Source organism: Urocampus carinirostris, chromosome 15, assembly GCF_059441175.1.
Source record: "Urocampus carinirostris isolate Australia breed hairy pipefish chromosome 15, RoL_Ucar_1.0, whole genome shotgun sequence".
NCBI lineage: Eukaryota > Metazoa > Chordata > Actinopteri > Syngnathiformes > Syngnathidae > Urocampus > Urocampus carinirostris.
The window spans coordinates 8,214,855-8,237,286 of NC_142363.1; the positions used below are offsets into that span (position 1 = coordinate 8,214,855).

The 22,432-nt window shown below is 39.1% G+C and overlaps 1 protein-coding gene across 2 annotated transcripts; it reads right to left on the bottom strand.

Moving 5' to 3' along the window:
• Positions 1-527: 527 nt before the first annotated feature.
• On the bottom strand, positions 528-21,475 carry tedc1 (tubulin epsilon and delta complex 1). Of its 2 annotated transcripts, none has more exons than XM_088354353.1 (8): positions 21,334-21,475; positions 17,121-17,202; positions 14,078-14,283; positions 13,213-13,350; positions 7,589-7,654; positions 7,254-7,340; positions 2,970-3,107; positions 528-1,284 (listed from the first exon to the last, which is right to left on the bottom strand). In XM_088354353.1, exons 2-8 carry the CDS (start codon positions 17,128-17,130, stop codon positions 949-951), a joined length of 981 nt encoding a protein of 326 aa, XP_088210479.1. In that variant the 5' UTR covers positions 17,131-17,202; positions 21,334-21,475; the 3' UTR covers positions 528-948. The 2 variants fall into 2 exon arrangements, with proteins under 2 accessions (XP_088210479.1, XP_088210478.1); XM_088354352.1 differs by lacking the exon at positions 21,334-21,475 and adding an exon at positions 20,849-21,132.
• Between the last annotated feature and the right edge of the window lie 957 nt (positions 21,476-22,432).

Consider the following 22,432-nt stretch of genomic DNA (forward strand, 5'->3'; position numbering starts at 1 on the left):
TTCATAGATTTTTACTTTATCCATTTTGTTATTTTTTTCCCTTTGTCGCTTTATTCCCCTACCCCCTTCTTAAGTCAGGTCGTGCAAATTTTACATCATAGATGTTAATTTATGAAACCAAAAAAACAATTTGAAGAGCCGTTTGGGAGCGCAAAGAGCCGTCTCTTTTAGTAAGCCAAAAAGCAAGTTCTCGAAAAACGGACTTTACTCAACTCCGTGCAACTTTGACATTGACCTCAAAATATCACATTTAAAACACATCCCTAAAGGAAACCGTGTTGCTTTAACATGAATGCCCTGTAATTTTTGATTAATTTGCTACTGAATTCGGAATTAGAGCCCTGATTTTTAAGCGCTGTATAGATCGTCTTGTGCACGGAAGTCTGGGCAGTATGCAATCGCGCAATAGAAATGAGGAAACATTGGTTGAGGTTGGCTGAATGGGGTCAAATAGCTGATTAGAGAAAAAATGCACGAGTAAGGTCAGATAGTAAAAGTAACAGATACAATTACTAATGACCAAATAATTTGGTGCATAAGTTTTTATTATTATTAGTATTATGACATTAAGAAAAACAAAAAATCTGAGGAACCGTTTGGGAGCCAAAAGAGCTGGTTCTTCTCACCCGTATATCAAAATAAAGCTGTCCTCCAGAGTGCGACCAGTAGGTGGCGGTGACGCTTCACATGACTATGCCATAATGAAATCAACAGAGCGGGCGTGTCAGCGTCATTCTTACGCACTTTTTTACCTTCGTCGACTACATGGTCTATCGAGTCAGAACGCCAGGAAACCTGGCAATGACAACAAATCCCATTTTCAAGCAGTTCACCCAAAACAGGCCTTTTCCTTGAAAACACAACATTAAAATTCAAGCATTTCAAGCACCCATACCGACCCTGTTTGTTACTTGACGATCACTAACTAATTAAAAGCAAAGAGAATGTTTATGGTGGTATCAAGACCAGTTGGTTGAGCCTGCCAATCAAGTCTTGCAGCTTCATCTTGTTGTCCAGTCTTTGTGCGTCCCTCCGTTCTAGCAGCTGTCTCTCAGTTTGAGTGAGCAGCCGCACAACTCGAAACGCAGAAAGCTCTTTCGTCTCCCCAACTGTACCATTGACACTCTTGACCGAGCAGCTGTTGTTTTTTTTCCCGGCCTGAAATCTGGCTCTGTAAGTCTGAGAGACAGAAAACAGAGATGGTGTGTCGTGCCAAATGTCCGAACCGTCCTCAAGTGTCTGTCTTCTGTCCATCACGTCCCCTCTCTCAGTCTGCTGTTTTTTCTGTGAGGAGTGGGAAGAAAGGTAAAGGGTTAGAAAGGCTTAGAAAATCGGAATTGATCCAAAAATGTGTCATGACAGCCCTTCATGCAAAGAGCATGAGCCACTAAAGCATGCGGCACTTGTTGTTCAAACCAGTGGTCGGCAAGCTTCAATGTAACCAGGGTTTGTACACTTATGAGCAAATTCAAGCACTTTTTGAGGACTTTCAAAGCCAATTTCCCCATTTTTCCAGTACTATTAAAAAAGATCCAGTGTCGACCAAAAGAACATCAGCCTAAACCTTAGTTTCAAACACTAACCCTATCCCCTACGTTATTTTTGAACCCTAAAATCAGTTAAAAAAACCCTAACTTGAAGCTCAAACCTAAGCTCTTAAACACATTTTGTAACCCTAAACCTACACCTAACCCTGGCGGTAAGCCCTAACCCTGTTTACAATCGTAACCCTAGATCTAAGCCCATTTTGGAACCCTACATTCAGTTGAGAAACCTAATATGGAGCTCAAACTCTAACCCTAAACCTAACTCTAGCTGTTACACTAGCACCAATCCTATTCCAGACCCTGAATTCAGTATAATACTCTAATAAGGAGCCTAAACCTTTCCAACTCTAGACCTAATCCTTTTTTGGAGCCATTAAAATGAGTTTAAAACCCGTATTTAAACACCTAACCTAAGAAACATAGCAACAATTTCAAACTTTTACAAGCACTTTATCCAAAATTCTAACACTTTGTAAACCTTGAAAACACAACATTAAAATTCAAGCATTTTAAAGTATTTCAAGCACCCATACGAACCCCGTGTACCACAAACTAATTTAATGTCTGACTATATTATAGCCGCCTGGCCCATCAATAACATTGGAAATAATAACAACAATATTAATCATCATCCCAAATCCACTGTGTAAACACTAGGCCACTAGAGATTTGGACAACATAGGAATATACATTGTATTCTATCTTATCCTCACACCATTTTTACTCACGGCTCCACGTTGCACAACGTTGTTTTGGTTGAACTTCCTCCCATAATGCTCCATTATAGCATTGAGGCACCGTAATGATAAAATAGTTTGATGATAAGATGAAGTGTAATGCTTTTTTCTTTCTTATCTACAATTCTATTGTCCTAGTTATTAGGATACGACGTGATCCAGGTTTTGCTTGGTGATTTGTTGTGGGCTGTGCCAACCGGCAAGGTTCTAAGCCCAATTTGGAATTTTATAATTGATAAAGACAGAAGATGGCAATGTTTATCTGCATATCAAACAAAGGGACTCACAGCAGTCGAATTATTCCTGGCTTTGCAGCGAGCATTTTTTATAAGGTATTTATTGTATTTCCAAAAACATTTCCGAATAATTTTTTGTTAAGTAGGTACGAGTGTTGTGGTTAGCTTAGACTCGCCTTATCAAATCATCTCACGTCACACATTGAATTAAAATGTGGTGAAAATTTTGACTTTGTCTGGAGGGTGGGTTTGGCGGTTTTGCTGAAATTTGTCTTAAAGTATATGGCTCTTTCGAAAAAAATATTTTGCTATTGTAGCCCTTTGGGTCAAAAAGGTTTCCGGCCCCTGTTTTATAGTCACAGAATGTTTTATGAAGATGTTTTTTCAAGTGACAATAAAGCCTTTAGTGTCTCTTGCATAAAAACTGCTATTCCTGTGTTAGTCAGCACCTGGATGGTTTCCAGTCTCAGTAGAATATCATCCAGTTTTTCAACAGCCACTTGTCCAGGATGGCAAGCAACTGCTTCTCTCATAAGTGAAGGTTTCTTGGTTCGTGCATCCTTTTCGTGGATTTCCACAACACTGTCCTACAAGTAAAAAAACAGACATTCTCAGTGTATCGTGAGATTTCGAGGAGTGAGTATTCGGGCTCGTAACGACCCCCTTCAAACACGGGTTAGAATCCAATACCCCAGAGCGACAGCTTGGCATATTGTGTTTGTGGATTTTTGTTTAAGCACAGCACAAAAACAAACAACATCAACTACTAATTAACAAAATGAAACGGCAAAATATTTGCACAAAGTCGTAGAATTCAATCATAAAACACAAAAACGTGCCGAAAGGGAGTAGGCTGAAACTGAGGCTTTTGAGTGCCTCCCCCGGTTTCTTTATTCATTCCAGGGCAGACAGACACAGAATCAAAACAATAAAACATCTCTTTTTTCAATGTTCTACGAGAATATCGAACCTTGAAGTTATGGATTTTGCTGAGATCATGCGTGTTACACCCGTCTAGCTCAGGGGCCACAGGGTAGAAAAATCATTCTCACGGGAGGCAGACTAGTAAATTAGTGGCATAAAAGTGTAGCTAAGGGGTTGGTCTATTCAGAAGCTCAAAATGAAATTATAATCCAGGGATGTAAGATCTGTTAATATAAACGATGTTGAGGGTTTTTCCTCAATATTGTTTGCCTTCACTAGGCTTTAATATTTTGTAGTGTTTATCAACTGTGCATTAAAAAAAATTGAATTCATTTACACTACAGTTTACTTAACTTGGGGAAACTCATTCAGGCTGAAAAGTGACTAACATGTATTACAAACAATAATTTAAATGATTCATTTTATGATTTAAAACACTTCCTTTTCATTAACCTTATGTTAATTTTTTATTATGGTTTACTGATAAGAAAAAGCATAACATGCCCACCCAGTTATGCTTATTTATAGAGGGAACCAATATTTTTTCCCAATTTTGATAATATGTCCAATAAACATGTTAAAATATATCACAGTAAACATCGTATATGAGCTTCTTTTTTTATCACATTAGTAGTAATGGGCAGCACGGCAGCGCAGTGGTTAGCGCGTGTGCGGCACCGTTCTGAGATCATGGGATCAAACCTTCCTGTGTGGAGTTTGCATGTTCTCCCCGTGCTTGCATGGGTTTCCTCCAGGCACTCTGGTTTCCTCCCAAAAAACATGCATGTTAGGTTGATTGGCCGGTCCAAATTGTCCCTAGGTGTGACTGAGTGAGTTATCCGCCTCTGTGTGGCCTTTGACTGGCTGGCAACCAGTTCAGGGTGTCCCCTGCCAATTGCCCAAAGACGGCTGGGATGGGCTCCAGCACCCCCCCGACCCTATTGAGGATGAGCGGTGAAATGAAATGAAATGATCTGAAATTATCTGCATTTCTATAGCGCTTTTCAAGTCAATGACTTCCCAAAGCGCTTTACATTGTGCTTCACATTTCCCAATAGCGGCCGTGATCTGTGCAACCATGTAAGGCGCTAACCTGCTTATTGGGGGTAATAGGGGGTTCAATGTCTTACCCAAGGACACTTCGACATGTAACACGGACAAGCCGGGATTCGAACTGGGATCCCTTAATCCTAAAACGATCGCTCTACCTCCTGAGCTACTGCCGCCCCGGTGCTGATAATGGCTGGATAGTAGTAATGGCTAACTTGAGCATAAAATATTACCGTGACTGCTATTTGGCTTATGTCATGTGTTAAGTAATAATATCCCAAGCTGGACCAAGGCATTTTTCTTATACAGTGGAACCTCGGTTTTCAAACAAATCGGTGTCCGACCAAAAGTTGAGAAATTCTTGCTTCGCTGTTTGGTCAAAAAAATCGTTCGAGTTCGAGCGCCGGTAATGCGTGAGTGTGTACGCTAGGGTGCGATGCTGAGCGGCTTACGGGTATTTTAGCCCCTTATTATGCCTCCGAAGAAAGTCAGTGCAAGCAGCAAAGTTGCTACAGGTGAAAAAAGAAAAGTAGCGCGTACAACTATTGCATTTAAGAAAGAAATAATAGCCAAATATGAAGGAGGTGTGCGAGCGCCTTCTGCTGACCACCACAAAGGTAAGAAAAGCCTATTCATAAGATTACGATAACGCAAACGTACCATTAGCTTGGGTTAGCTTTAAGTTTACGTTAAACATTCAGGGTGTTGGAACGGAGCCTAACATTGAGGGTGTTGCAACGGAGCCCCCTTTCCAATGAACTGCTCACCACTTGTTGTGGAGACCCGGGTGCTAAATGACGTGTAAACGACCTGATTTTTTTATTTTCACACGTTCATGTTAGGGGAATCTTTTGTACGGAAGATTCCGATAACGCGAACGTACGATTAGCCTGGGTTAGCTTTATGTTTACATTAAACATTCAGGGTAAACATTCAGGGTGTTGGAACGGATTAAAACGATTTACATTATTTTTAATGGGAAAAATGATTTTGGTGATCGAACAAATCGGTTTTCGAACAGGGTTCTGGAACGGATTATGGTCGAGAACCGAGGTTCCACTGTAGTTTTAAAATCCCTCTTTCAAAGGAAACCTTGAAAACATCAAATATTTTACATTTTTTAAGTGAAGGTTACCATGCTGAAATTGCACCAAAAAGTAAGAATGACCCATTAGTATATCCAACTCTTTACAATAACTTAGATAAGGCAACAATACTAAAATGTGTGTATATATATATTATATATATATAGGGGTTTTCAGTTAAATGTCTTTTTTTTTACTTATTCATTGCGCGGTCTATAATCAGACTGCCAAGAAACATGACAATGGCCACGATTTCAAGCATTGTCAAGCACTTCACACAAAATTCCAGCATTTTCAAGGATTTCAGGCACGCGTACAAACTCTGTGCACTCAACGCAGATATATAATTCTTTGAATATGCTGACAGACTTTGGCAACGGATGCACCCAGCTGTCAACATTGTTTTTTTTTTCACACCAAGTGACAACAGAAATACAACAATATCATGAAGCTTCGAAAAGTGGTGAAAAGAAAGTAAAAATCAAGCTTTTTAGCAGGTTGTATTTAAATGCTCACATGGGTACAAAACGGGCGACACATGTGCCGATGAACGCCCGGGCCACCTCGGCAGCTGAGGTGGAAGTCAGCGGAACTGCTTCAGGCCAACGGGTCGTCCTGTCCACCATCGTCAGGAGGTAAGTGAAACCGTGTGAAGGGGGCAGTGGGCCCACCAGGTCAATGTTAACGTGGTCAAACTTCCGTTCGGGGATGGGGCCTTGATGTGATGGTGTTCACATTTCAAAGGAGAATGTGTAGAATTTGTCCAGACCTACAAATACCTGGGGGTGCAGCTGGACAACAAACTGGACTGGACTGCCAACACAGAAGCTCTATGTAGGAAAGGGCAAAGCCGACTTTACTTCCTCAGAAGGCTGGCCTCCTTCAAAATCTGCAAAAACCTCCTGAAAATATTCTATGAGACAGTTGTGGCAAGCGCCCTCTTCTATGCGGCAGCGTGTTGGGGAGGCAGCGTCATGAAGAAGGATGCCTCTCGTCTCAATAAACTGGTGAGGAAAGCGAGCTCTGTTGTGGGCACAGAGCTGGACAGCCTGATAACAGTAGCTGAGAGACGGGCACTGGAAGAGCTGCGGTCAATCATGGACAATCCATCGCATCCACTACACAGCATTATCTCCAGACAGAAGAGCAGTTTCAGCGACAGACTGCTGTCACGGTCTTGTACCACGGACAGACTGAAGAGATCTTTTCTTCCTCATGCCATGAGGCTCTTTAACTCTACCCGGCAGAGTAAAAGCCCACATTAAACCACACCCCCTACATAGCATATTACCGAATTTTATTGCAATATGTATTCTGTGTAGCACTAATTAGATATTCTATATAACACGCTACAGTGGCCATTTGCACGTCACATTGGGTATTTGTATATTGTATTCTCTTTGCTTTATTAGTGTATTGTTCTCAGCTCAGGGATGCTGCTGGAAATGTGAATTTCCCTGCGGGGATGAATAAAGAATCTATCTATCCATCTATCTATATATGTTTAAACAATGAATTTTCATACAAGACTGAACTTGCACTTTAACTGCGACCAATTCATTACAACCACTTCTGCTGGCCTTTTTATCGGCAATGCAGGAAAGTCAAACAAGACCAAATCGGAATATTTACATTATAGGTTTATCCGAAATGTGGCGCATATTTCAAACTCACCATCCATGACCAGAAAGCATTCTCCACTTGCTTCCAATTCAAGTACAATTGAAACAGCTCACAAAGTTCCTGCACAGCAATGCATGCCTGGAAACACAATAAGGAAAAAAAATTGCAAAGCCGGTTTTGATTTAGGGTTCCCAACAACGAGGTTAAAAATGTTCATAACAAGAGTGATTGGGTTTTATTTTTTTAAAGGGAAAAAATAATCATAACAACAATAATTAAAAAACATCATCATAGGAGAAGTTTCCCCTCCATGTATAACATGGAGGTAGAGAAATCGCTCAATAATTATCCTACTCTTGGACATTTTCTGTTTTAATAACACACACCTCATTCAGCACCGAACCTATTTGACCAGGGGAAGATGATCGAGAAGGTTGGCTTGCTTTAAAAACCTAAAAGAAAAAAACACAGTGTTTTATTTGTATACACACAAACATATACATATATATATATATATATATATATATATATATATATATATATATATATATATATTTGATATGGTTGCCATTTAAGAGAGGTGAATATGCAAGTGTCGCTTGTTGCATTAGACTACTACCACATCATTGCAATCATCAGTTCCCTCCAACCGTCGTTTTCATGTCACTGTTCAATGTCCTGTCAATTAAAATCTAAAATGCCCTAGAATAAGTACTCATAAAAAGGGAGAAATACACCATTTTTGCATCATAGCTAGCCCCTTGACTGAAGTACAAAAAGTAGAACTTGCCTGTGTTATTTGCAATTTATTTTATATTTCTTTCATCTATTTCAGCAGTTTTTCTTAATCTGTTACACTTTGTTGTCAAGTCGGGTTTTTCTTTCTTTAATGAGAATTTAATAAAAGTATTTAAGATCAGCAGCTAGCAAGGCCAGTTTTGTTATTTATCATTTTATCATTGTATTTTATAAATACATATACAGTAATCAGGGTTCATATACCATTTTCATGGGTAAATTCAAGCACTTTTTAAGGACTTCCATAGCCAATTTTCCAATTTCTCTTGTACAATTAAAAGATAAATAAGTACACTATTATATTGTCAACAATAAGAAAATATGATTGTTAATATTAGTTTTGATCCAACCATCATTGACAATAAATACCTCTTTAAGACGACCGATTTTCGCACCTTCAAGTTGCCTGCCGTTTGACAAAAATCTGAAGCAGGCATATTATAAAAAAATTGTGAATATGCTTGATGGCTGTGTTTTGCTGCTGTTGGTGTCGGTGGATTTGTTCAGACCGAGGACAATCGACTTTGGCCTGGACGGATCTATTGACACTAACAAAGATGTTATATAATGAAATTGTGAATATGTTTGATTTTCGAGAAGGTTTGTTCAAACCTCACTTTGTGTTTGCTGTTAAAAACGTAATATTGGAATATTGTGAATGTGCTTAATTGCTGTTGAGATTGTCATGATTGTTTTCTGTTCTTAGTGTCAATAAATTTGTTCAAACCAAAAAATATTGGCGTCATTTTTAAGCAGACTTGTTTTATTTTTCTTCATTTAACATGAGGTGTATCGAGTCAGACTGCCAAGAAACATGGCAAAAATTTCAAGCATTTACAAGCAGTAAACACAAAAATTCGAGCACTCAACAAACCTTTAAAAAAAAACAACTTTAAATTGAAGCATTTTTAATGATTTTGAGCACCCGTACAAACCCTTAGTAGTCCTTCACAGTATTACTTTTTAAAGTTTCACAAATTTGTGGGTTTTCAGCGTGCATCGTGTTCTGCATTCTAATTGGGTAAACAGCCGCCCTTCACCTTTTCTGCTAGTGCATCATTTACATTGTGGTTTAAGTTGTACACGTATGTAAAATAGCTTGAAGAACCTACATAAAGTACGGACAAAACTTTTTTTAATTTCGATTTTCTTTAAAAACCATCAAGGTATGGAGCCCTAAAAGCACTAAAAGGCAAAGGAAAGTGCTTTCTATCACCAACAAAGTTGGAATTCTTCACCCGCTAAGGGAAGGTCAAAACCTTTTTTGAGTCAAAATTTTGTTTCTCAATAACATCAACAGAATATTATCTGCGGTTAAAAAAAAGGTTTCCCCTGTAATAATCAACCCCGCCCCACCTTTCAGAATCGTTAGTGTAACATAGCCGCAATAAAAAAAATGTTAATTATAATTTGGCAGTTACAGAAGGTATCTATTAAATAATAACAAAAATAAAGTACAGGACTTTTATTCATTTAAAAAATGCTTGCGCCTGTAAATAGGGCTTATTCTTTAGTTTCATTCAGATTCAGTTTCAGATTCAGATCTACTTTATTGTCATTCTAGTACACGTGTATACAGAACAAAATGTCTATACATCTGACCCGCACAGTTTCCTTGTATTGTATATTAAAGTATAAAGTAAAGAAAAGTTTCTACTTGGCCAGTTTTTTACTATCTTGGGTCCTTGTTGGATCTGAACCCCTGCGAAAAACAAGGGATTGCTGCATACATGTACAACTACATATGTATACAAATACAGGGAGTGCAGAATTATTAGGCAAATGAGTATTTTGACCACATCATCCTCTTTATGCATGTTGTCTTACTCCAAGCTGTATAGGCTCGAAAGCCTACTACCAATTAAGCATATCAGGTGATGTGCATCTCTGTAATGAGAAGGGGTGTGGTCTAATGACATCAACACCCTATATCAGGTGTGCATTATTATTAGGCAACTTCCTTTCCTTTGGCAAAATGGGTCAGAAGAGGGACTTGACAGGCTCTGAAAAGTCAAAAATAGTGAGATATCTTGCAGAGGGATGCAGCACTCTTAAAATTGCCAAACTTCTGAAGCGTGATCATCGAACAATCAAGCGTTACATTCAAAATAGTCAACAGGGTCGCAAGAAGCGTGTAGAAAAACCAAGGCGCAAAATAACTGCCCGTGAACTGAGAAAAGTCAAGCGTACAGCTGCCAAGATGCCACTTGCCACCAGTTTTGCCATATTTCAGAGCTGCAACATTACTGGAGTGCCCAAAAGCACAAGAAGTGCAATACTCAGAGACATGGCCAAGGTAAGAAAGGCTGAAAAACGACCACCACTGAACAAGACACACAAGCTGAAACGTCAAGACTGGGCCAAGAAAAATCTCAAGACGGATTTTTCTAAGGTTTTATGGACTGATGAAATGAGAGTGAGTCTTGATGGGCCAGATGGATGGGCCCGTGGCTGGATCGGTAAAGGGCAGAGAGCTCCAGTCCGCCTCAGACGCCAGCAAGGTGGAGGTGGGGTACTGGTATGGGCTGGTATCATCAAAGATGAGCTTGTGGGGCCTTTTCGGGTTGAGGATGGACTCAAGCTCAACTCCCAGTCCTACTGCCAGTTTCTGGAAGACACCTTCTTCAAGCAGTGGTACAGGAAGAAGTCCGCATCCTTCAAGAAAAACATGATTTTCATGCAGGACAACGCTCCATCACACGCATCCAAGTACTCCACAGCGTGGCTGGCAAGAAAGGGTCTAAAAGAAGAAAAACTAATGACATGGCCTCCTTGTTCACCTGATCTGAACCCCATAGAGAACCTGTGGTCCCTCATCAAATGTGAGATTTACAAGGAGGGAAAACAGTACACCTCTCTGAACAGTGTCTGGGAGGCTGTGGTTGCTGCTGCACGCAATGTTGATCGTGAACAGATCAAAGCACTGACAGAATCCATGGATGGCAGGCTTTTGAGTGTCCTTGCAAAGAAAGGTGGCTATATTGGTCACTGATTTGTTTTTGTTTTGTTTTTAAATGTCAGAAATGTATATTTGTGAATGTTGAGCTGTTATATTGGTTTCCCTGATGAAAATAAATAATTGAAATGGGTATACATTTGTTTTTTGTTAAGTTGCCTAATAATTATGCACAGTAATAGTCACCTGCACACACAGATATCCTCCAAAATAGCTAAAACTAAAAAAGCCCCACTCCAAATTCCAAAATATTCAGCTTTGATATTAATGAGACTTTTGGGTTAATTAAGAACATGGTTGTTGTTCAATAATAAAATTAATCCTCAAAAATACAACTTGCCTAATAATTCTGCACTCCCTGTACATGCATATATATATATATATATATATATATATATAGTGATTGATTGATTGATTGATTGATTATTGCTCGAGCGAAGGTCGGGGGGTCCCGTCCCTGTGCGTTGAGCCGACCAGATGAACCAGGTTTTTCCAATGCTGGCGGTCTTGTGCCAGCTGTTCTGCATCCTCTACAGCAACTCCGTGTTGTTGGAGGTCGCCCGCAACGACGTCGAGCCATCGAGTGCAGGGTTTCCCTCGTGGTCGTCTCCAGCCTGCGGCCTTTGGGTCAAACTGGAGAATGGCTCGTGTCGGATGGTCTGGTGGTAGACGAAGGACATGGCCAAACCAGCGGGTGCGGCGTTGTGCGACCAAGGAAGATGCTTGGGGCTGGCACGTGCGGGCTCTGAGCTCTTTATTGGAGACTCGCTGGGGCCACCTGATGTTCTCGATGGTTCTAAGAGCCCTGCTATCAAAACCGTCGATTCTTGTGGCCAGGGTGTCATTCAGGGGCCATGTTTCTGAGCCATAAAGCAGGATAGAGAGTATGACAGGCTTGTCTGTGGAAACCACAGAGGTATGACCTTACTCTCCATCCCGGGCAAGGTCTTTACCAGGATCTTGCTCAGCCGTGCCGTTCCAGCAATCAGAAGCTGCCGCCGTCCCCAGCAGGCTGGCTTTATGCCCAACCGCTCCACAACGGACCACATCTCTGCCGTCCGTTTGCTGATAGAGAAGACCCGTGAATTCCGTAAAGATCGCCATCTATATATCGGATTCATTGATCTGAAGGCCGCCTTTGACACCGTCTGCCACTCTTCACTGTGGAACATCCTCCAAGCTCTCGGAGCACCACCCAAGATCATAGCCCTGTTCAAGCTGCTCTACAGCAACGCAGAGAGCTGTGTCCGTATCAACGGCATTGACTCAGACTGGTTTACTATCTCCAGTGGCGTTCGTCAAGGCTGCGTGGCTGCTCTCGACCTTATATATATCCAATCAATTATCTGTAAATACGATATATATTTTACTTCATGAACACTAAACTTCAAGAATTCAACTCCTTTTTATCAATTTGAAATGTACACAGGATGAGCATAAAATAAACAAAACTTTAATACAGGGTTGCTACACCTTTTTAATGGCCAAATTCAAGCACTTTATAAGGGGCTTTCCAACCAGTGTTTCAATTTCCCGAGTACCATTAAAAGAAGAAATCTGGAGTGAATCGTCTATTTTGCAGATCCACAAATATAACAACGATTTACTGTTTCGATATTTAATCTTGCGTGGGCATTGACCAAGACTATATTTTATGATCTTGAGTAAATCCCGAATATATTTGTGGATCTGAACTTAACATGTGCAAATACTAACTGACTAATTTCCCCCCATATAGGTATTGGGTAAAATGATGGCAATATGTAGCTAACATTTTTAGTTGCAGGAAGTTCTTTCCATTACAAACTTTGAAACGCTTCCTTAATTTTTTGCATGGTCAATAATAAATGTTCATATTTGATATGTAACCCTTGCACTAATACAAATTTCATAGTGCCCTGTTTGGGTGTATCATGCACCTGTCCGCTTGGGCATGACGCTTTATAGGATAACCCCATATTAACTTATGCCAGCTGCCGTTAATCACAAGGCAAGAAATGCAAAAGCAAAGTGAAGCCACCAAAGAGCAGCGTCGGCATCATATTTAAGCAGACTTGTGAAACATGGCAACACTTTTAAGCATTTACAACACTTCACCGAAATATCAAGCACTTTTCAAACTTTGACAACTCAACAATAAAATTCAATAATTTTCAAGGATTTTAGACACCTGTGCGTAACCCCATATTAATTGTCCAACTTCACCCATCGCCCGAGATATTTACTTGTTGTTTTCAGTAAGATGAACTTCCTCACCGCATGCAACAAAGAGGCTCGCTCATCCAGCATCGACAGCAGCATCCGTCCTTGGTGTCTTAGGCTGCCCATGAGCCACTGGAGTCTTTTCAAAGAGTCGCAATTGATTATGGGCTCTTTGCCAATGTCAGGTTTTGTCTACAAAACAGAAAAGAGATCTCAAAACAAACACACTTGCACCACTCAATACATTTAGAAGCATGTGCTTTATGAATCAGGGTTTGTACACCTTTTTCATGGCCAATTTCAAGCACTGTCAAGGCCATTTTTAAAATTTTCCAGTACCTTCAAAAGAAGAAATTCAGCACCATTAAAATAATGTTTTTATGGTCGACTTTGATGACTAAAAAAATGTCTAAAATCTTGATGCTAGCACATACTTTGTGCTGTTTTGAGATGTTCCTATTTAATGATATTTTTGTGTCAATGGGCTGCTACAAAGTGACATGAATTCTGCCATTTTGCTTCAACAATGCATGCGCAGGCTACGTCTCACTTGTTTACAAACAAGGGAAGGGATTTATAGTTGCTCGGTAATAATTGAGTTCAATACATAAAACAAAATAGAAAGTACAGTATAAAAGCAGAAAAATGAGCCACATTTGGACTATCTCTAATGATATTGATTTCTCCGAAGCAGAATGCATTTAATTTTTCGATCTTAAGGATTGCTGATCTTTTGTTTTCGGTTTGAATTACAAATTTAAACTTGCACAAGTATGACTAAAGATTGTGTGTAAGAAAAAAGAAAAGGAAATAGGTTTTTATACGCTGGATAGCTTGCTCTGAGAAGGTCTGCCCAGTGCGCAATTGCCCATGCGCACAGCTTAGAGAGAGCATTGGTGGATGGGGTAGGTAAACTCACAACTGCAGGTGTGACAAGTGTTTTGTCAAGTTGTTGAACTCGTAGGGTGAAACGTTTATCAAGCGTTCCAGCTGCCAGAAGCCAGCCGAGTGCCAGGAGAAGTTCCCTGCTGGAGGCTCCTTCCACTTCGTCTTCGTACATCCAACGAGCGTAATAACCACACTGAAACAAGCCTGTGCTCACCAGCAACTTGTGCTCGGAGGAGACTGCAGGACAAACACCATTAAGGAAATGGTTCAGCTAGGGCTGCAACTAATTTTTTTTTCCATAATCGATGAATCGGTCGATCATTTTTTCGATGAATCCGATATCTTTAAGAACTCTTTAATTCATCAAAAATGTAAACCTACTTTCAAAGTTTTGTAAACAAATATTTTATGGGTTAAATCTTTAATAAAATAACCATTCCCAATATGAAAATGATATATAATATTCATAAGAATCTGTTCATTGTGTAGAGTTAAACATGTCATTATCCTTATTTTTCCTTTTACTTTATATTATATACTTATTTTCTGATTTATTTTCTCTGTACCTCCGCAGCACTTTCTGCTTCCTTGAAAAGTGTTAACTTTGACGGTCAAACAAAACACAGTTGAACTTTCATGCCAATTTTGTTAGTAATGCTGCAATGTTCAATAACAAAGATTTACAAGATTATGAAATAACTTTTAGAAAAACGGTGTTGGCGCCCTCTCGCTAAGTGGTACGACAACTCTCAGCGTCACATTAGAAATGTGTGCATTGCATTGATTTAACGTATTTAGTGGCTCATAAAACGTGTGATACAATGAACCAATTATCAAATTAGTTGCCACGCTTTTAATAATCAATTTTATCTTTAAGTGGTTGCAGCCCTAGTTTCAGCAACCCTGCTTGAACTGCAGTAGGATTCTTACTAGAGCTGCAAAAACGAATCAATAAAACCGATTAAAAATCAACTATTCAAGTCAAGTCAAGTCATTTTTATTTGTATAGCCCTAAATCATGAAGAGTCTCAAAGGACTTCACAGATTATTACACTATATTACACAGACTATTTTTCAGCCGACGAGGAGAGTAGGTTATTCATATGCTATGGAGTAGAAGTGAGTTTTAAGCTTAGATTTAAACATTTCCACTGAGGTTGCTTATCGGATCTCAGGTGGAAGAGCATTCCACAGCACCGGGGCCCGGATGGAGAACGCTCTCGAACCAGCAGAACACTTCTTTGCTCTTGGGATCACCAGAAGACCGGCACTCTCAGATCGTAGGCTTCGGACCGGGACATAGGGGGACTATTAAAACCGTTGCGAACAAACTTCATCATCAATTCGTTGTGTCGCCCGATTTATGCGCACCTCAGCACGCTAATTCAATGCACATTTGAGCGTATTGAATTTCATTGTGACGTTGCGGAGACATGCTTGTAGTACAACTTTGATCCAGCAGAGTGCAACTCGAAACCACAATTCGTTGCGCGATCCACTCTTGGTCCGCCTACTTACTCGTGGTAGCACTTTGGTCTGGCAGAGGGTGCTTCGAGACTGTAGACCTAAGAATTTTATCTTATTCAACAATAAATGTGAACTAACGTAAATCTTCTCTTTCCAGATCAGTAGCCTAGATGGTAGTGTGCCCGCTTTGAGACTGGGAGGTCGCTGGTTCGTGCCTCGGCCGAGTCATACCTAATTGGTAAAATGGCGGCGCCCTCTGTTGGCTGCGGCTGCATCGGCTCGCTACAACGGGTCAGGTGTATCGACATTTCGTTCTGTGTACATTGTTACAAAGAATGACAATACAAAGGAAATTATTATTATTATTATTATTATTATTCTCTGATGTGGCTACAAAAAATAAGTTGGTAAAAAAAATGTATGCTGTTTAGACAAACCCTAACTTCAACTATCATTTTTTACAAATCATTGCTTGTTTATAGGAGTGTTAAAATAGATAATCTTGAAAGTGAATGCTCTGTCTGATGCCAGCAATTTACTATGGAAAATAAAAACACATCTTACGATTTTCTTACAAAGAAAGAACTGGTACCCATTAAATGACAACACATTTGTATTTTGTAAAATGAAACAATGAATTATTGTGTTTTGAAGTAAATACATTGAAACCCTTGCCAGACCTTTACCAGAACACTCTAGAATGTCAATGAGGCAACTTATCGTGTCCGCGGTTGAATTCAAGCTCACATGGAAACTTTCCACTACACACAGAGTCATCTTTCAAACAACGCTCATGTCTTATAAAACACTGCTCTGCGAGTTTCTTGCTTTTTCTGGTAGACATGCCCTCCTTAACCAGCTCAAAATATATTCTTACTGTTTTGGTTTTGATAGTTGTATTTCTTATATTTATTTTTGTTGTAATTTAGTTTATTGTAATAAAAGATCTTAACAAAAATACTGCTTCAACATCAGTTTAAAAACAAATAAATGGGGGACGTGCGGTGGAGAAGGGCACATTTGTTACTTCTATTTAATGTCAAAAGTTAAATGCAGAAGAGACAACGAGTTGCACAGTGATGTTGCTCTGGCTTCCGTTTTAATCTCTATGAATACACGGTTATTTATCAGTCACTAGTCATGATCAAATGAGTGTGGCCCAACTGGATAACTTAAAGGTGGGCATTTTCAAAACTTAAGGCTGCAATTATGAGATTAAGCCAGGAGATAGCAGCAGAGTAATACATAATGTATGTGTATTTTTTGACATGCTTGAATAAACTCTTCCTTCTAAATCTTTTTGGGGGTTTGTTCCACCCCTAACAGGCCTGAAAAACGTTAGATAAAAGCAGATAGGGGCAGTGGATATTAAAGCATAAGGGCTCTTTGAACTATATTTCTATTTAACTTTCATTTTTTAAAGAACACCTCCAACAAAGCACCCCACCTTTAATTTTTGGCCCCATAAAATAAATAGGTGACCAACCCCCTGTGCTTTGCCTGCAATGCAAATTTCACCTCTGAGTGTAAATGTTTTTATGCATGGGAATATTTGTAGAACTTGCACAAGTATGACTAAAGCTTGTGTGTAAAAACTTGAAACTGACCATTCTTCATTTCTGTGCAGCCAGCAGGTGACAGATCTCCTGTTTGAAGGATACTGGCTAGCAGATGCCAGAAATGTTCCTCCTGGAAGGCAAGAGGACAACAGAAGGATTTGCAAAAGTATACAGTAGAACAGGGGTCTCCAACCTTTTTCATGCTTAGAGCTACTTTGTGTTACAAGTTAGCACAAAGGGCACCCAGTTTGATATTTTCTAAATAAAATATACTTAGCTAGAAAGCTCGTTAAATAGCTAAGAAGGTAGCTTAATAATTAGTTAGAAAGTCAAAGAGTCAAGAAAATAAACTATAGGAGAGCTTGATAGTTAAAAGAGTAAGAATCCAACTAAATTGCTGGCTAGAACGCTAAAAAGAAAAAACAACAAAAAAAGATAGATATCTAGCTAGAAAGGGGGGCAGATTTTAGCTTAATAACTATCAAAAACAGCTAAAATGTCACCTAGATAGCATGCAAAAATATAAAAAGATTGCTAGATAGCTAAAACAGTAGGAATACAAAGCTAAAAAGGTAGCCAGATAGCTAGCTAGAAAAAATAGCACATTTTTGCTTATTCGTTTTATAAAACCTGTAAATTGGAATTTAGTTTGTTGTATTTCTTGTAAAATACATCAATAAAAAGATGAACAAATAAATGTGTTTAATAAATAGATTCTCATTCTATTCCTAAAATGTATTGCTTGAAAATATTTATCAATACATAGTTTTGTCCATGAAACTTACAAAGTTGAATTTATATATTTTAATTTGTAAAATAACTTATGGTAGTACCAGGTTAATTATTAAAAAACAGGGTTGAATAGTCAAAAAAATAATTTAGAAAGAAAATAAATAAAAATAAAGAATTCACAATGACCCAGCACTGTGAGCCATTTACAGAACATGTCCGCGGGGACCACAACTGTCCTTAGTGGCCACCCTGGTGCATACGGGCACCACGTTGGAGAACCCTGCATCAACATTATTTCCTTTTTAATATTACATTGTTCCTTTATCTTAAACAAAATGTAGTAATGGTATTTATAATTAGTATATTTTGTCTCTTATCAGCATGTTTGATATTGGAATAGTCCAATGTTATCCCATTACTTTAATATTATAGTATTCGGATTACAATTTTCAACAGGTAATTAGTAACTGTATCATATTACATTTTGAAGTTTCAAATGTTTTAAGTGTTTCAAAACTATTGAAAAAAGTAATATTTGCAGACGACACTAACATTTTCTATTCGAATGATAACTATATTGATTTGGTAACCTGTATTAATCGTGAATTAATTGACCTAAAAGTATGGATGGATATAAATAAATTATCTTTAAATTTAAATAAAACCAGAGTAATATTCTTTGGTAATCGCAAGGCAAATCAAGATTTAGAAGTAAAAATGGATGGTGCTGCAATAGACGCTGTATCAGAAATTAATTTTTCATAGTAGACAATACATTAAGCTGAGAAACACACATCGGACACATACAAAGTATCTAAAAGCATTTCAATAATTAATAAAGCCAAATTCACTTTAAACTATAATGCATTGTATTTATTATATTGTTCTCTAGTTTTGCCATACTTTCACTACTAGTTCACTACAGCCCCTTTTTATCCTCCAAAAACGTGCAATTAGAACTATACACAGGGTAGGATATCGAGATCATACTAATATTTTATTCCTGCAGTCCAAATTCTTAAAATTGGATGATTTAGTACAATTTTTCACTGCACAACTGCTATTTAAGGTCAACAAAAACATAGTGCCAGAAAACATCAGTAAATTATTCATTCGGAAAGAGGGAAATTATAATTTACGGGGCTGTAGTGAATTCATAATCCCAAAGGTGAGAACCACCAGGAAAAGTATGTGTGTGTCTGGGTGTGGAGTCAAGCTTCGGAGCCGATTGCAAGACGAGATCAAACGGTGTCCAGCTATTCACTTGTTCAGGTTTAGATACAAAGGAACATTCCTGGTGGAATACAAAGATGAGGAGGGTGGGGTATATGAGTGGTGCGAGAGATTGGGAATAGTGCGTCTAGTTAACTTTGCGTTATTGTTGCTATTCTTAGATTAAAACTGTTATTATTAATATAATTACAATTGTTGTTATATCATTGGTATATTTGGTAGAGAGGATGAAGGGGTAGGTAATATAAGCATTTGCTTCTTACTACCCCTTTTCAAACATATTATGTAACGTTATTTTGTTGTTGAGTTAATGTTTTTGTTCTGTTTTTATTTTGAAGTTCCAATAAAGTTTTCTTTTATTCATTCATTCATTGAAAGTAGTCCCCCCAACCCCTATATTTCATGTTGACAATATCTGTGTATTATTTGTTATTACAGCATCCATTGCAGCTTGGTCATCTTGGAAGGGGGATTACCTCATGTGCGGTCCGTTCTCAAGGTTTCTTTATTTTTCTCATGTTGAGGTTTTTGAGTTTTTCCTTGCCTTCATGTGGGTTTTAGATCAAGGGATGGTGTATTAATAATCTGTAGTTTGCAATAATATGTGGTCTCTGCAGTCCTTTGAGACTCCTTGTGATTAAGGGCTATAGAACAGCATACCTGTCAACCTCCACGGCTTCATGCCCTTACAAACTGACGTATTTTACCTTACAAAATAATCTTACACCATATTTTTTATGAAATGAAATGAAATGATCTGCATTTATATAGCGCTTTTCAAGTCAATGACTTCCCAAAGCGCTTTACATTGTGCTTCACATTTCCCAATAGCGGCCGTGATCTGTGCAGCCATGTAAGGCGCTAACCTGCTTATTGGGGGTATTGGGGATTCAGTGTCTTACCCAAGGACACTTCGGCATGTAACACGGACAAGCCGGGATTCGAACTGGGATCCCTTAATCCTAAAACGATCGCTCTACCTCCTGAGCTACTGCCGCCCTGTGTTTGGTTATATCATATAAATTGTTAATCAACACTTTATTGTGAGATACTGAGTTGCTTGACATGAATGAGGTTTATTAAAAAAAGTTCAAAAATTAAGTAGCTTGGACGTTCACTGCAGAAGGAAAAAAATACATGTAAACATAATTAAGTAGAATAATACATTTTTGCGCTTTTCCGTACAGATTTTCTTGTGCGTCGTACACGTCTTAAAATGCATAATAAACGTACTTTGTACTGCAAAAACGTACAGGTTGACAGGTATGTAACTGTATCAAATTACATTTTCAAGTAGTCCCCCCAACCCCTATATTTCATGTTGACAATATCTGTATTATTTGTTATCACAGCATCCATTGCAGCCTGGTCATCCTGGAAGACAGATTACCTCATGTGCGGTCCCTTCTCAAGGTTTTTTTATTTTCCTCATGTTGAGGTTTTTGAGTTTTTCCTTGCCTTCATGTCGGATTTAGATCAGGGGATGGTGTATTAATAATCTGTAGTTTGCAGTTATATCTGGTCAATGCAGTCCTTTTAGACACCTTGTGATTAAGGGCTATACAACATGACTTCATTTGACACCAACCCTGTGCAGTGCCCTAACATAGCTTCACGTTATTGGCATTCATGATCGTAACACTTGTTCGAGTTTACGGGCTGCCGGAATAAACACTTTGGATTTGAAGAAGGTGTCTGACAACTTGCAGGACACACATCCACAACAATTTTCTCAATTCTTATCACTGCACAAAAATTGGACAAGATGCTCTCATGTTCCACTCATTTAAAGCGGATCCAGAAACACATACCACGTTTGGCTCGTCAAACTTGGCCCGTCTAAAAATCTCCGGGGCAGGAACATGTTGGAGTCCGATGGCCGTCAATATTTTACACAAAGTTCCAATCACCTGCTTGACTTCCACACTCGTTTTACGACGATGCATTTGGCCGCTAACTTGGACAGAAGTTGCATTCTGTCAACTATTCGTACATCGGATTGAAGTGGGACCAGTTTCTTCTCTTGAAATTCTAAGCAAGTTCGAATATGTTCGGGCCTATACTGCCCTCTTTTGGACAACAACGTCACACAAAGAGTTGTAGTTTACCGTTTTTCCGTCGTAGGCGACAACGTTTACCAACCAGGGGCATTAAATGTCCAAGTCTGAGTTAAAGAGACAGTGGGTATTCTTTTCCGCACAAGATGTCTCTGTATACTGTCGTGTTACCGAAAATGAGTGCTAAAAGCACAACGGAAGAAGATAAGATACGGAGACTCAAAGTGACCTAAACGTACCTTATTACTTTTGAAAAGAAGATAATTCAGGAAATAAAAAAGGAAAAAAAATTAAACATGTTAAAAAACCACAAAAACTAAAACTAAAGAAAAAGGGGAAAAATAAAAATGCATTGCATGTTCTCCTCGTGCTTGCATGGGTTTCCTCCGGGCACTCCGGTTTCCTACCACATTCCAAATACATGCATGTCAGGTTGATTGGCCGGTCCAAATTGTCTCCAGGTGTGAATGAGCGAGTCAAGTCAAGTCAGGTCAAGTCACATTTATTTATATAGCCCTTAATCACAAAAATGTCACAAAAAGGACTGCACAGGATTACAATGACACAATTACCTGATCTTAGACCAACATGCTGGCAAGGAACAACTCAAAACCTCAGCGTGAGGAAAAAGAGAAACCTTGAGAAGGGACCTCACAAGTGGTAATCCCCCTTTCAGGATGACCAGGGTGAATTACATTTAGCATTACAATACACAAACATAATAAACACTAGGCAACATGTTGAAAATTTGTCCGGAAAGTGCATAACAGCAACGACGCCCCCAGCCTGCAAACTAGTCCAGAAAGTCTATGACGGCCACAACGCAGCTTCCCATCTCTGCCAGCTGGTCCATGCAGGAGTTAACATGCTTCAGGTCAAACGGTGGTCAGCTGACTCATCTCAAATCGTCCTTCTGCTTCATATCACCACCAGGCAGGCAGTCGGAAAAAGACAGGACAACACAGAATATGAGGTGGGCATCAATCATAAGCTTTGGAATAGAAGTGTTTCTTAAGGCTTGATTTCAAAACTTCCATTGAGGTAGCAGATCTTATCTCCGGAGGCAGGGCATTCCATAGCACCGGGGCCCGGATGGAGAACGCTCTCAAGCCTGCAGACTTCTTGGCTCTCGGAGTCACAAGTAGACCAGCATTTTCCGAGCGCAGACTCCGTGCAGGAACATAGGGGGACATTAAATCAGAGAGATAAGAGGATGCAAGTCCATGAAAATATTTGTATGTTAATAAGAGAACCTTAAAGCCACATCTTAAGTGGACTGGGAGCCAGTGCAAGTTGGCCAATACAGGAATAATATGCTCAAACTTTTTGGTTTTAGTC

Coding starts and splice junctions, on each gene's coding strand:
- tedc1 (XM_088354352.1), bottom strand. CDS start 20,983: ATGCATCGTCGTAAAACGAGTGTGGAAGTCAAGCAGGTGATTGGAACT. Junction 17,203..20,848: donor AGTTTGACGAGCCAAACGTG/GTATGTGTTTCT, acceptor CTTGCCTTCCAG/GAGGAACATTTCTGGCATCT. Junction 1,285..2,969: donor TGAGACTGGAAACCATCCAG/GTGCTGACTAAC, acceptor CACTCCTCACAG/AAAAAACAGCAGACTGAGAG.